The sequence below is a fragment of the Mustela putorius genome, unplaced genomic scaffold (genome assembly GCF_011764305.1).
Source record: "Mustela putorius furo isolate JIRA1106 unplaced genomic scaffold, ASM1176430v1.1 tig00003834_pilon_pilon_pilon, whole genome shotgun sequence".
Classification (NCBI taxonomy): Eukaryota; Metazoa; Chordata; class Mammalia; order Carnivora; family Mustelidae; genus Mustela; species Mustela putorius.
In genome coordinates, this window is record NW_025421987.1 from 64,390,460 (window position 1) to 64,402,787 (window position 12,328).

Genomic DNA, 12,328 nt, shown 5'->3' on the forward strand with positions numbered 1-12,328 from the left:
ATAGTTACAGAGTTCTTTTTGATTAATAACTCATGAGTTTTTTATAATTCATTTATAACAGTTGGTTCCATTGAATTCCTGAATCACCAAGGGCATTTTCAGTTAGCATTCTGCATGGAACTTTCTGGAACACATTTGGATAGCACCTAGGGAAAATAGTATTTCTCCAAGCCCAAGATTCAGAAGTGGAGGGGAATTTTATCAGTAATTAACTATAATTTTCTTTGAAATATGCAATATTTTTCTCCCTGTAAATAAACATTACCTTCCTTTTTTCCTCTATAGATCTCAAGTATATAGAATGTGAAATAATTTCTTACTTCTATCTACAACTGCTGAAATGATAGGAATTCACCTATCCCCCAAATTTAACAAGACTGCTTTGGCTGAGTACTGCTTATTTTCTCAATAGATTTATGTAAAAGTCTGCTGGTACTCTCTTTTTATGTTGCCATCTTTCAGGAGAACTTAGATGTGTATGTGTGCTTTTAAGAAAAAAATTAGAAAAAGGACCATGGCTCTTGTATAATCTAATCCCCCCGACTCTCTAGAATGTGTGTAGTAAATGAGGGACAAAGGCTTCATGATCCATCACTTTGGTATAGAGAAATAATTTCACCTTTTCTTCAGACTGTAAAGAGATGAAATTTTTAAAAATCCCTTAGAGTTTGAATATAGATTTGACTAAAGTAATAAGATTAGGAAAATAGACCATGTGGCTGAACAACGTTTGATACCTTGGTTAATTATAGCTTATTGTGATGGCAGAACAGGGAACTAGAAAGGAAGGTAGTTTGGTTTTTATATGTCTGAAAAACAACCATCTGCAGTCTGGGAAGCCATCATTCAAGGAGTGGAATTTGAGATATATTTTCACACTCTGACATGCTTGGAGCTATGAGAATAAGGCCTGAGATCAAATATGGATCAGATGACTGATAAAGTTATTAAAGTTTTGTCACTTGAAGAATCCCAGGTGAATCGTCCTGAATAATCTATAACTTAGCAGTCAGCACCTTTATGATTAAACTAAACGAAAACTTCAATCTCCATATTAAGTAGGTAATATGATTTCAAGTCCCTCACCTGCTGAGTCTTATGCCCTCTGAGGTGGTCATTTTGTCACACGACTGACTAACATTTACACAGCCACAGATTTGGTCCTCCAGAGCAATCTCAAATCTCCCTAATAAGCAAAGGATTTCATTTATATACTTCAGGTTTGAGCCTGGAACTTTTTCCTGATGCCGTCTCTCTTGGAGGAATCAAGTTCACCTTCTTGAGCCAGGATTATGAATTCAGGAGTGCAAGATGGTCCTCTCACAGATGCCTTTCTTATTTAAATAACCCCCTCCAGGTTAGAAGTGGCAGAGACTAAAAATGGCAAGAAATGAGGCTCTTGGCAGGTGCGAGAGAGGAACAGCTCCCTTGCCTTATGTCCTCTTGCTGGTGGGCAAGGGCATTCACTCTGACTTTGTTTTAAAGTGCCCGGAGCCACAGAGCAGTTGTCAGACGTTAATGATATGTTCCCCTAAGAAAGATGGAGTCCAAGGTGGACCTAAGTAAATTAATGTGTGATCTGTGGGCTGGCTGTTGCCAAACCAGCACGTGCACCCTCACTTCCCTTCAAGGTCAGGCAAACCTTGTCTGCAGTAAAAATATTACCTACTCCCTTCTCTCTTCCATCTTCCTGTGGCACGAATTTTGAAGGATCTCCCTTCGGGGCTCTCCTTTATCTTGTGAACACTAGCTGTCATTCCTGGGTCACCACTTCCCCAAATTCAGCTTTTCTTCTACTCAGTATTTGCGGAATTGATTTCCAACTTACCTCTCAGAGGTCTTCATCAGCACCGAAGTCTGCTTCTCACCTAAAGGGTCACTGATCAGATGTGCTTAGAGCCAGATCCAGCCCCTTATTGTGTTTGAGGATAACGTGGCGCCAAGGATCAGCCCCTTTAGTCTCTTTTTGATCCAGTTTTAAAAGCCTGTGTTCATTCACAGTCAGCACTCATCTGAAGCAATAGCTCTGTGTGTTCCAAGTCAGGCGTATATGTGGCATAAATATAAGCTGAATGGTGCTACCATCAATTGTTCCATTCATGTCAATGGAGGATTTCTTTCAGCTAAATTACAGTTGTGTGTGTGCTGAGTGTGTGTACACACACACATTTGCATTAAATAAAACAAAAGGGGGAGAATAATTTATAAAATCAGAGAATTTGAAAGATACTAAATTCTGAAACTTCTTTTTTAAGCGTACTCTAGACCATCCTTGAGACGAAAGTGGGTATGTCTTTTTAAGATGCATTTCCAGATTTTGTAAACTTAGAATCTCATTTGTTAGTTTTTCAGCATTGCTTTGAAATTGGGTCTTTACATCAGGACTAGCATTTTCTTTTTTTAAGATTTTATTTATTTATTTGACAGACAGAGATCACAAGTAGGCAGACAGGCAGGCAGAGAGAGAGAGAGGGAATCAGGCTCCCCACTGAGCAGAGAGCGCAATGCAGGGCTAGATCCCAGGATCCTGGGATCATGACCAGAACCGAAGGCAGAGGCTTAACCCACTGAGCCACCCAGTCACCTCCAGGACTAGCATTTATAACACAGGTCTTTACAAACTTGATGAAAAAAGGGGCATCTGTCTGGTTCAGTAGGTGGAGCATGAGACTCTTGATCTAGTTGGGGTTATGAGTTTGGGCCTCATGTTGGGTGTAGAGATGACTTAAAAAATAAAATCTTAAAAAAAAAACTATTCCTTGGTTTTAAAAATATCTTTTTAAAAAATATTTTATTTATTTATTTGTCAGAGAGAGAGAGGCAGAGCATAAGCAGGGGGAGTGGCAGAGCGAGAAGCAGGCTCCCTGAGATGTGGGACTCAATCCCAGAACCCTGGGATCATTACCTAAACTGAAGGCAGATGCACCACCCACTGAGCCACCCAGGCATCCCTTAAAAATATCTTCTCAGTAAGAATTTAGAAGGAGCTTCCTTTTTTTGAACACCATACCTAAAATTTTTAAATATAAAATTAAATATGATAAACTAAGTCTTAGAATTGGTAATAAGATAGAATATTTGATTAGAAAAGAAGGGGCAAACAATTTAAAACTCCCACAACTATGAAATATGCAGTACTAAGTAAAAATTGTCAAGCAAATTTTCATTTATGACATCAGAAGCTTGTTTTTATATCTGTTAAAGTTCAAAATGGATAGTAACTGGACCTCTGCAAGTTTTCAGGGAAAAGCACTAAAACAATTTGAGCGTAGGTCTAATTTGCTAGTGATCTTTCCCAAATGGGGGCTCTATTAGAATTTAATTCAATATCACCTAGTATCTTTTCCTGAAAATAGCTTTTGCCTTCCTAGAACTTGTAACCAGAGTCATTTGTCTGGTATTTTTCTTTTGAGTTCTATAAAATAAGTCTAATACGTTCTCCTGGTGGAGGTTTTCTGTTTTGAGAGGTGGTGGTGGAGGTATAGTCTTTAGGCTTACAGTTCAGTGTTCAAAAGTAAATTTACTATGTTTCACTTTACTCGGTTTTCCCATTTACTCTCAGCGTCACTATCTCCTCTCTAGTTTCTGGTTTTGCAACAGGGAAGCCATTTTACGTATTTTTCTTTCCCATCTGTCACCACGCTTGGCTCAAGTGTTCTTTTGTTCTACTCTCAGGGCCTTTATCTGGGCCTGGGGCTGCTTTACCTCACAAAGGAATGACCACAGTATGCATTGCCTTCTTTATTAAAAATTTTTTTTTTTTCTTTTTTGGCTCACAGAGAGTTGGTGTTGCCTGCCACCACTTGATACATAGCCAGAGATAAATTATTTAACCTTTCTTAATCTGTCTCTTCATCTGTAGAAATCTGTCAGGGTTGTGATGAGGATTAAAGAAGTGAATACACGTAAGGCATTCAGCTTGGTGCCTGGCACAGAGAAAGTAGGCAAGCATTTCCTGCCATTTTTATTTTAGAAAATTTGGAAAACTCAGAAAACTACATAGGGAAAAAAATTAATATTCCTTGAACTCTTATTACTCTGAGATAACTGTGATCAATATTTATATATTTCCATCTATTTTTTCCTCACACATGTAGTATACAAACTTTGTATTTGCTTTGTAATCTGCTTTTCATTATGAACATTTATCCACATAATTTATCGTTCTTTCATAATTTGATTTTGGATAGTTGCATTGTATTCCACTGCATGGATGACCCTAATCAACCAATTTCAAGACTGATTTTTATGATCATGAATAATACTTTGATAAATATGTTTACACCCAAGTCTTTAGGCGCCTCTTTAACTTTTTTCTTAAAATAAGTTCCTAGGAAGGCAATTACTAGGTAAAAGCTATAAAGTGTTTTAAAATTTGTATGATATTTTTTCATTTTCTGTCCAAAGACATTGTTCAATTTATACTCCAACTACAGTGTAGAAGGCCAGTTTTCCTTTTCTTCAGACTTTTTACTTGTCTCTATGTTTTAATTTTATTCAAATGTATTTGTGTTTTTAAGTAGGTTCCACGCTGGTCATGGAGCCTGATGTAGGGCTTGAACTCATGACCCTGAGATCATGACCTGATCAGAGATCAAGGGTCAGGTGCTTAACCGACTGAGCCATCCAGGTGCCCCCCTCAAGTAAATTTTATTTTTATTCATTTATTTATTTTTATTTTTTAGAGAGAGAGAGTTGGCTGTGGAGCAGAGGGAGAGAGAGAATCTTAAGCAGGCTCCACACTGGGCCTGGAGCCTGACTCAGAGATGTGATCATTTATTTCACTCTAAGAGGTTCAGTATTTCCTATTGCTAACTGCTACAAATCAAAATGCCCTACTCTACAACTTCATTTCTTAATATTCCTTCCTACGAACTCTCCTTCACTACTTTCTAGATTGCTTTTCTTTCCTCCGGTAAGTGCCTCTTACCTCAAAAGTGCTCTTTAAACTCCAGTGATTTCTTGATTCTTTTCTTATCCCCATCCTTAGTTTTTCTTCCTAGAGGCCGTTCAGCACCTAATATGGCTCATGTATTAAATAAATATGCTAATTTATTTTAAGATCCATGCATGGTTTGTTGTTGTTGTTTTTTACTGTACTGTGAAGAGTGTTCTTCTAGTATTTCATGTGTGGGTTTTGTTTGCACATTATACTTCCAGGCTCCTTGATGGCAAAGGTTTGTTCTCACAGCACCAGTGGATCTAATACACTTTACACAGCACACACTCAATAAGTTGGAACTGGTGGGTTGCCAGGATTTTAAGGTGGCTTGTGAAGCATTTAGTTACATTTAAAATACTTTGCATTCCCCCCATTCTTTCATATATATTGATTGTTTCTTAAAGAACATAGCACTATAATAGTAAATAGTTTTTTAGCCTGATGAACAGTATCAACATTCTACCCATGAAGCTCCCAAATTTAGACCCTTAGTCATTCTGCTTTTCTTTTATCCCTTTGAGTATTTTTTTGTAGGTTCTGCTCTGGCCCGTTACTGTCTTCCAGACTGAACTTGAGGTGTATACAACTTCTGTAAGAAGGTACACTGGCTGGGAACCTTTTGTGTCCTGCCTCACAAGCTTTAAGTTCATTTTTCCACCATCTGCTCAGGTGTAACCTTGGAGCTACATGTCCTCCACTCTCTGCCCTGAGGTGTCTCTGCCACAACCGGCACCAGCATAGACTTGAGCTTACCCGTAACTAAGGGGCCCAGTTCTGAGGTACGGTCCACATGACTCCTCCGAGGGTCCCTAGCAGGAGCAAGCCCATTGCCAAATGGATGAAAAAACACAAGGAGGGAGAAGATCAAACAATTATTAAGAGGAACATTAAATAAAGCTTCATTCATGGCTTTGTATGTGAAGTACATAATTTGCTATTTTGGCATATAAATAATGATTTGGGTTTAAGAGTTTGCTTTCCTAAAATAAATGGCACTGATGATAATTAAAGAGTAAGTGTAGTTAAGTACCATTTGCCAGTGGAAAATGGCTCCTAGGCTCTATCTGGAATCATGAAAGCAACTTCAGATAGCAGGCAAAGAATTATAAACTGTCAGAAGATTTTCTCCAAAGGCTATCTCAAAGTACCTGATTCTTGGATAGAGTCAAGATATTAAATTCTTCAGTGCAAAGCACTGAAATAGATAATGGGCAAACTCAAGGATGTATAAGATACAGTTCTTATGGCAGCTAAACTGGGGAACTAAAATACTTGCACCTATACAAATGCCTATATAAACACTTGAAAGACTGTTGGCTGCTCTTGGGTGTGTTCACTAACAGAATTTGTAGCATTTGAGCCAAATTTTGAAGGATGTGAGGGACTGGCCCAAACCAGTAAGTTGTCTACTTTAATTCAGAGTTATTCTGAACAAACAGAATGGTAATAACATAAATTGCTAGGAAAAGTAAAAAGTACCACACAAATGCAAAATACTGGTAATGGTAACAATATTATTGTTTCTGGAATGGTTGATTATAAGAATGTGCAATTTAAAATTTAAACTTCCAGTAGTACTTCTCATTGATTAAAGAATAGATAAGTAATTTTAAATTTTAATTTCTTTTTTTTACTTTTTTAGAATTCCAGTGAAAATTTTAAATTTAAATTTTTCTTTGTATTATCTACTACTTGTGGAGTAAGTATAATCTCAGTTAATAAGATGACAACCTGGTTTTGTATTAAGGTATAATTGACATATTAGATTCAAGTATACAACATAATGATTTGGTATTTGTATATATTATGAACTGATCACCACAATAAGCCTAATTAACATCTGCTACCACACAGAGTTTCAGTTTCTTTTCTTGTGGTAAGAATCTTTAAGATCTGTTCTCTTAGCAACTTTCAAATATACAATACAGTATTATCAACTGTAGCTACCATGCAAAACATTATATCCCCATAACTATTTATATTATAACTGGAAGTTTGTACCTTTTGATAACCTTTACCTTTTTACCCACCTCCACCCCACTAGTCTGTTCTCAGAATCTGTGAGTTCGGTTTTGTTTTATTTGGCTTCAGATTGCATATATAAGTGAGATCATATGGTATTTGTAAAACAGCCTCTTTTTAATACAGGTTCATGCTTGAACATAAGGTTTTAACTGCCATTTGTATACATCTAGGGCATCACCTCCATATAAAGGTGATTTCTTGAAATATCTTGACAGAATCTAGTATTTTGCTAGAGTTGCTTTCTTTCTGTTCCTCTTGAGACACTTTCCAACAGAAAGAACTCTATACGTGAAGTTATACCACTTAGAAATGAAATGGCAGGTCACCTGGGTGGCTCAGTTGGTTAAGCATCAACTCTTGGTTTCAGGTCATGATCTCAGGGTTGTGAGATCGAGCCCACATCTAGCTCTATGCTCAGTGCAAAGCTTGCTTGTCCCTCTTCCTCTGCTCTTCCTCCTGCTCTCTCTTTCTTTAAAATAAATAAAATCTTAAAAAAACAAAGAAATGCCAAAATATAACTCCAATATAGTAAAAAATATATATATGTATATATACACACATATATGTATGCATGTGTGTGTGTGTGTGTGATGATTTTAATTATAAAAGTGAATCAGTAGACACACTTGGAAGGAAATATGTATGCTTTCAATAATAGAGAGTATACCAGTATTTGTAAAATGTGCATTTTAAATAACTTCTGGTACCTCATAGATTATCTCCAAGAAAAAAAATTATAGACAGATGTTAAACTGAATAGTAAGGTAGTAGGAGTCTAAAAATAGTTATTTGGCAAAGTGTCTCTTCATTTTCCAGTGTCGGGAGAAAATTGTTATTAAATTCTAGGATTAAATATGCTGTGCTAATGTGCTGAGTCCATTTACATTTTATGGAATAATTTTATTTGTTCTGCACTAGCTGGCTGGCAGAGAAATTGAACAATGTTTGGTGATGTTTTAAAATTGTAATTCCATCAACAACTGTCTTATGGAATCTAAATGTAAATCTGGAAATAAAAAGTGTTGTGTGCTGCATATGACCACTCTGAAGACTGATCTATAACTTTTCCCCACCATTTCCCAGTAGACTTTCCTGGAAAGTCCATTGTCCATTGTTCTGGCAAGCTTCTCTTCATCTTAAATTGTGCTAATATTTAAGAGGAAAACAATGAAGGTTACCAAAAAAATAAATTATCTTTAATTTTTTTAAAGATTTATTTATTTATTTGACAGACAGAGATCACAAGTAGGCAGAGAGGCGGAAGCAGGCTCCTTGCTGAGCAGAGAGCCTGATGCGGAGCTCGATCCCAGGACCTCGAGATCACGACCTGAGCGGAAGGCAGAGGCCTAACCCACTGAGCCACCCAGGCGCCCCAAAGATAATTCTTAAAAATTGCAATAGTGCAGAGCCTGCGTGGTTCAGATGGTTAGGTGTCTGCCTTTGGTTCAGATTGTGATCCCAGGGTCCTGGGATGGCCCCATATCAGGCTCCCTGCTCAGCAGGGAGTCTACTTTCCCCTCTGCCTCTGCTTCTCTCCCCTGCTCATGGTCTCTTTCTTTCAAATGAATAAATAAAAAAATATTTAAAAAAATATTGCAATAGTAAGAGCACTGAAACAGTACAGAAATGTGGAGAGTAAAAAATGAGTATGTTCTGCAATTGGAATATAGCCCTCAATAATCTTCTCCCACACAAATGATATTATGGAGTCTGACATACGCATATATGTATGCTTTATGTAAAAAGGATATATTGTCACTGGTATTCTGTGACTTTGTTTTTTAACCTTAACAGTAATACCATGACGTTCTTCCTTGTAGGTACATATTGGCCTATCTCATTTTTTCCCAAAGGTTATAGAGAATACTGTTTGATAAATGAAAACAAAACAAAACAAACCCCTGTTGATGAGCATTTACTAGATATATGGCTGTGCGTGTGTTTAACTCAACTTGTTTTAGATTATGCAATTAATAGCTGTACAGGATTTTTTAAAAATATTAAACCATGTGGATGGGCCTTCTAGGCACATATCTAAACAATGGTCTTTTTTTTTTTTTAAGATTTTATCTATTTATTTCACAGACAGATCACAAGTCAGACAGAGATCACAAGTGGGCAGAGAGGGAGGCAGAGAGAGAGGGGGAAGCAGGCTCCCGGCTGAGCAGAGAGCCCAATGGGGGGCTCGATCCCAGGACCCTGGGATCATGACCTGAGCTGAAGGCAGAGGCTTTAATCCACTGAGCCACCCAGGCGCCCCAACAGTGGTCCTTTTTAATAGTGCTTTTATTTACATTTTCCTTTTCATTACATTTTATTACATTTTCCAGTCATTGTGAGTATAATTTTAAGTAATATATGTATGTCTTTATTTCATCAACTTCAGACCCTATGTGTATGATGCTGGACAGCACTCAAGGAGATGCCAAACTCTTGGCATTCTAAAAAGAGATGTTTTAAGAATTTCAGAATTCCCCCAATTCATCCATGCCTCTGTGTCACTTATTTCTTGCTCAAAGTTCTGTTTAACTTTGAACTGTGATTCTCAGTTGGGAGGCAGAGGAGTATGCTTTCCACAGCCCACCAGCAGAGCCTATCAGATTCTCTGAGGAGGCCTTTTTCGAAGTACACATGCCTTCCTTCCTGCCTCATACGAAAACATGCTCACCTGGTTGAAAAATCATTGCATGTAATTTCAGAGATTATTAGTTAGGAGTGCTTTGGGCAGATTGCGTAGTAGAGAAAAAACAAGTTAAGCTATATATATATGAATGACATATGTATCTCGTATATATATGTAAAGACCAAGACACTGGTGAACAGTTCTTTTTCAGGTTAAGGGGCATCATTGTCTTAGATCTCTTCATTCTCTGTGTATCCCGTTATTCCATTATCAGCCCCTGCAGAGGACTCTCCTTTCTATCCACTTCACAAGAGTTCCCGTGGAAGCATTAATGAGCATAGCACATCAAAGCAGGGATGTGGACGCCATCCCATAGGTGGGCTCACTGCGGGGATGAATGACGGGCTTCTGCATTCTAGACAAGGGCAAGGCAGATTTATAGCCAGCAAAATTATGATCATGGGGCCCTCAGAGTTCAGTGGAATAGGTGAAACTCTGAGTATTAACTCTATGTATACCAAACCAAATCCATCATCTTTCGTACCTTTAAACCTGGTGGAAAATTCTTAGAGGTCTGTGAGTTGTCTATGTGGAGATTCATCTGACTTGGTAGAGTGGAGTCTAATAATTGACAATGACAAGGATATGCTTGTCTAAAGGGTTTGTTTCACGGTGCTTTGAGTTTTCACCGCAGCCCATGAGGGCAAGTGAAAAGCCTAAGATGAGAAAAACTAATGGGATTCTCTACCTGTTTTAACTGCAGACTGCTGCTGAATATGTAAAATCGAGACTCCCAGAGGCCCTTAAACAACATCTTCAGGACTACGAGAAGGACAAAGAAAATAGTGTTCTGTCTTACCAGACCATCCTTGAACAGCAGATTCTGTCAATTGACCGAGAAATGCTAGAAAAATTGACTGTATCCTATGATGAAGCAGGTATGTTTGTCTTTAACATACACACACACATGCACACATGCGCACATGCACACACACTATTTTCCCAGCAGAAATGTCTTTATAGACTGGTTAAATTTAGGCCCACTTCTGAGGTAGAAGATGAAGGGCAGACTGGATTCAAAGTTATATAACATGGATTAACAGTAAGTTTCTTTTCTGCAGTTTTAGTATCAAAAATTTCATCAAGAGGCTTCTAAAAATGGCTCTTAAATCAAATCCCTTTAAAACTTTTGCTCTTTTTTTAATGGAGTTTTTTCTGGCCTTTTATGAACCATGTTATCTTATTGCTTTAATCGTTAAAAGTGTCACTTCAGGTTTGGAAACCAACTAAACGCTCCTACATCTGATAATCTCACAATTGTTACTTCAGGTATTATTTTTTAATTTCAGAGATTTTTCTTTTCTAAAGAGGTACATTTTTTTTTTCCTTGAAGTTTCAAGCTGAACCTGACTTTCTTTTGGTTTAGCTCTTCAGATGAATTCTTAGCCCTAATGCCCCATTGGAGACTTTGTCTCCCTACCTGCCATAAGTTCATCCCATCTAAGGGAGTTTCCTAATGAAGGCATGGACAGACCTCCTTATAACACCATTTTGATCTCTTACAAGGTCTGTCAGCTAAACCCCAATTTTAGTGAAACCAGTACAGTATTACTTGGAATTTAAAAATCTTTAATAAAATTAAACTTTGGAGAAATAGCCTGATTAAGATTGTCATTACTTGCTCCTTCTTCCCTGCAAATGGAGGAAAATATAGGAAAATAGGCTGCTAATGGCCAGATGTTGGTAATATCAATCCCCATTTTAATACCAGGAACTTCTGTCTTCATTTGCACAAGGAAGTTGTTGGTTTGCATTTTATTTTTTTCCTCATGATCTCAGCAGTGCATGATCTCGCTGTGCTGACATTCTTAACATTTGATTTCAAGTTTGGGGAGCCAACAGAAGAGCAAATTTAAAAAAGCAAACATCACACTGCATATGCCTAAGCACTATAGCAATTTTCTAGTTACCGATCTGTTCCCATTTACATTCCACCCTCCAAGACCTTTACATTCCTTTCAGACAGCATCCACACTTCTAGCCCGAGACATCTCTACTCCTCTTGTTCTCCTTTGCTTATTAATTTTCCAGACACATTGACTTCCTTCTGCCTGTTACATGGTTAGTTATTTGATCTCTGTATTTGTCTTAACATTCTTTTCTTTGGAATTCACATTTATCTCCTCTCTCATCCCTAATGAACAAAAGTAAGGCTGTGAACAGCCCAATCAAAATAATATAAATATTCATAGTATCTTAGCAATCTTAGAACTCATATAGTCCACCTACTTCCTGTTACCACAACCATTTTATGATGAGAAAACCAGGACCTGCCTGAAATCACACACATTTCCATGTAGAGCTGGGACTCCGGCTTCCTAATTATGAATCAAGCTGGGCTTTCCCCCACACTCACGCAGGTTCTCATTCCTTCAGAAGGCATTTGTTGAATGCACAGCAATATCCTATATCCTAGGCAGTCGGAAGACAGGGGAGAGGGGAGAGTGTCGAAAAGGCGGGGAGGAATCTGAGATGTAAAAAACACAGATCTTACTGAAAGCTTAGTTGGGGAGCTAAAGCATCTGTGTACAACTTGTGGGGAAAGAATTCCTGAGGAACTGGGGCAGAGGCACGTTCCATCATAGCTACGAGCTATCAGAGGTAAGCTGAGGGATGTGCAGTAAAGGAATAGTGAAAGGGGCTCAGATTTTCATCTGGGGCCAGGCTTGTTTAAATCT

At 37.9% G+C, this 12,328-nt stretch overlaps 1 protein-coding gene across 1 annotated transcript in view; it reads left to right on the forward strand.

The window, feature by feature from the left end:
* Positions 1-12,328, forward strand: part of PPM1L (protein phosphatase, Mg2+/Mn2+ dependent 1L) — a 288,180-nt gene that overhangs the window by 183,001 nt on the left and 92,851 nt on the right. The window contains exon 2 of the mRNA XM_004755673.3: positions 10,354-10,528. Within this exon, the coding sequence (XP_004755730.1) occupies positions 10,354-10,528 (175 nt within the window). The remainder of the gene's footprint in view (positions 1-10,353; positions 10,529-12,328) is intronic.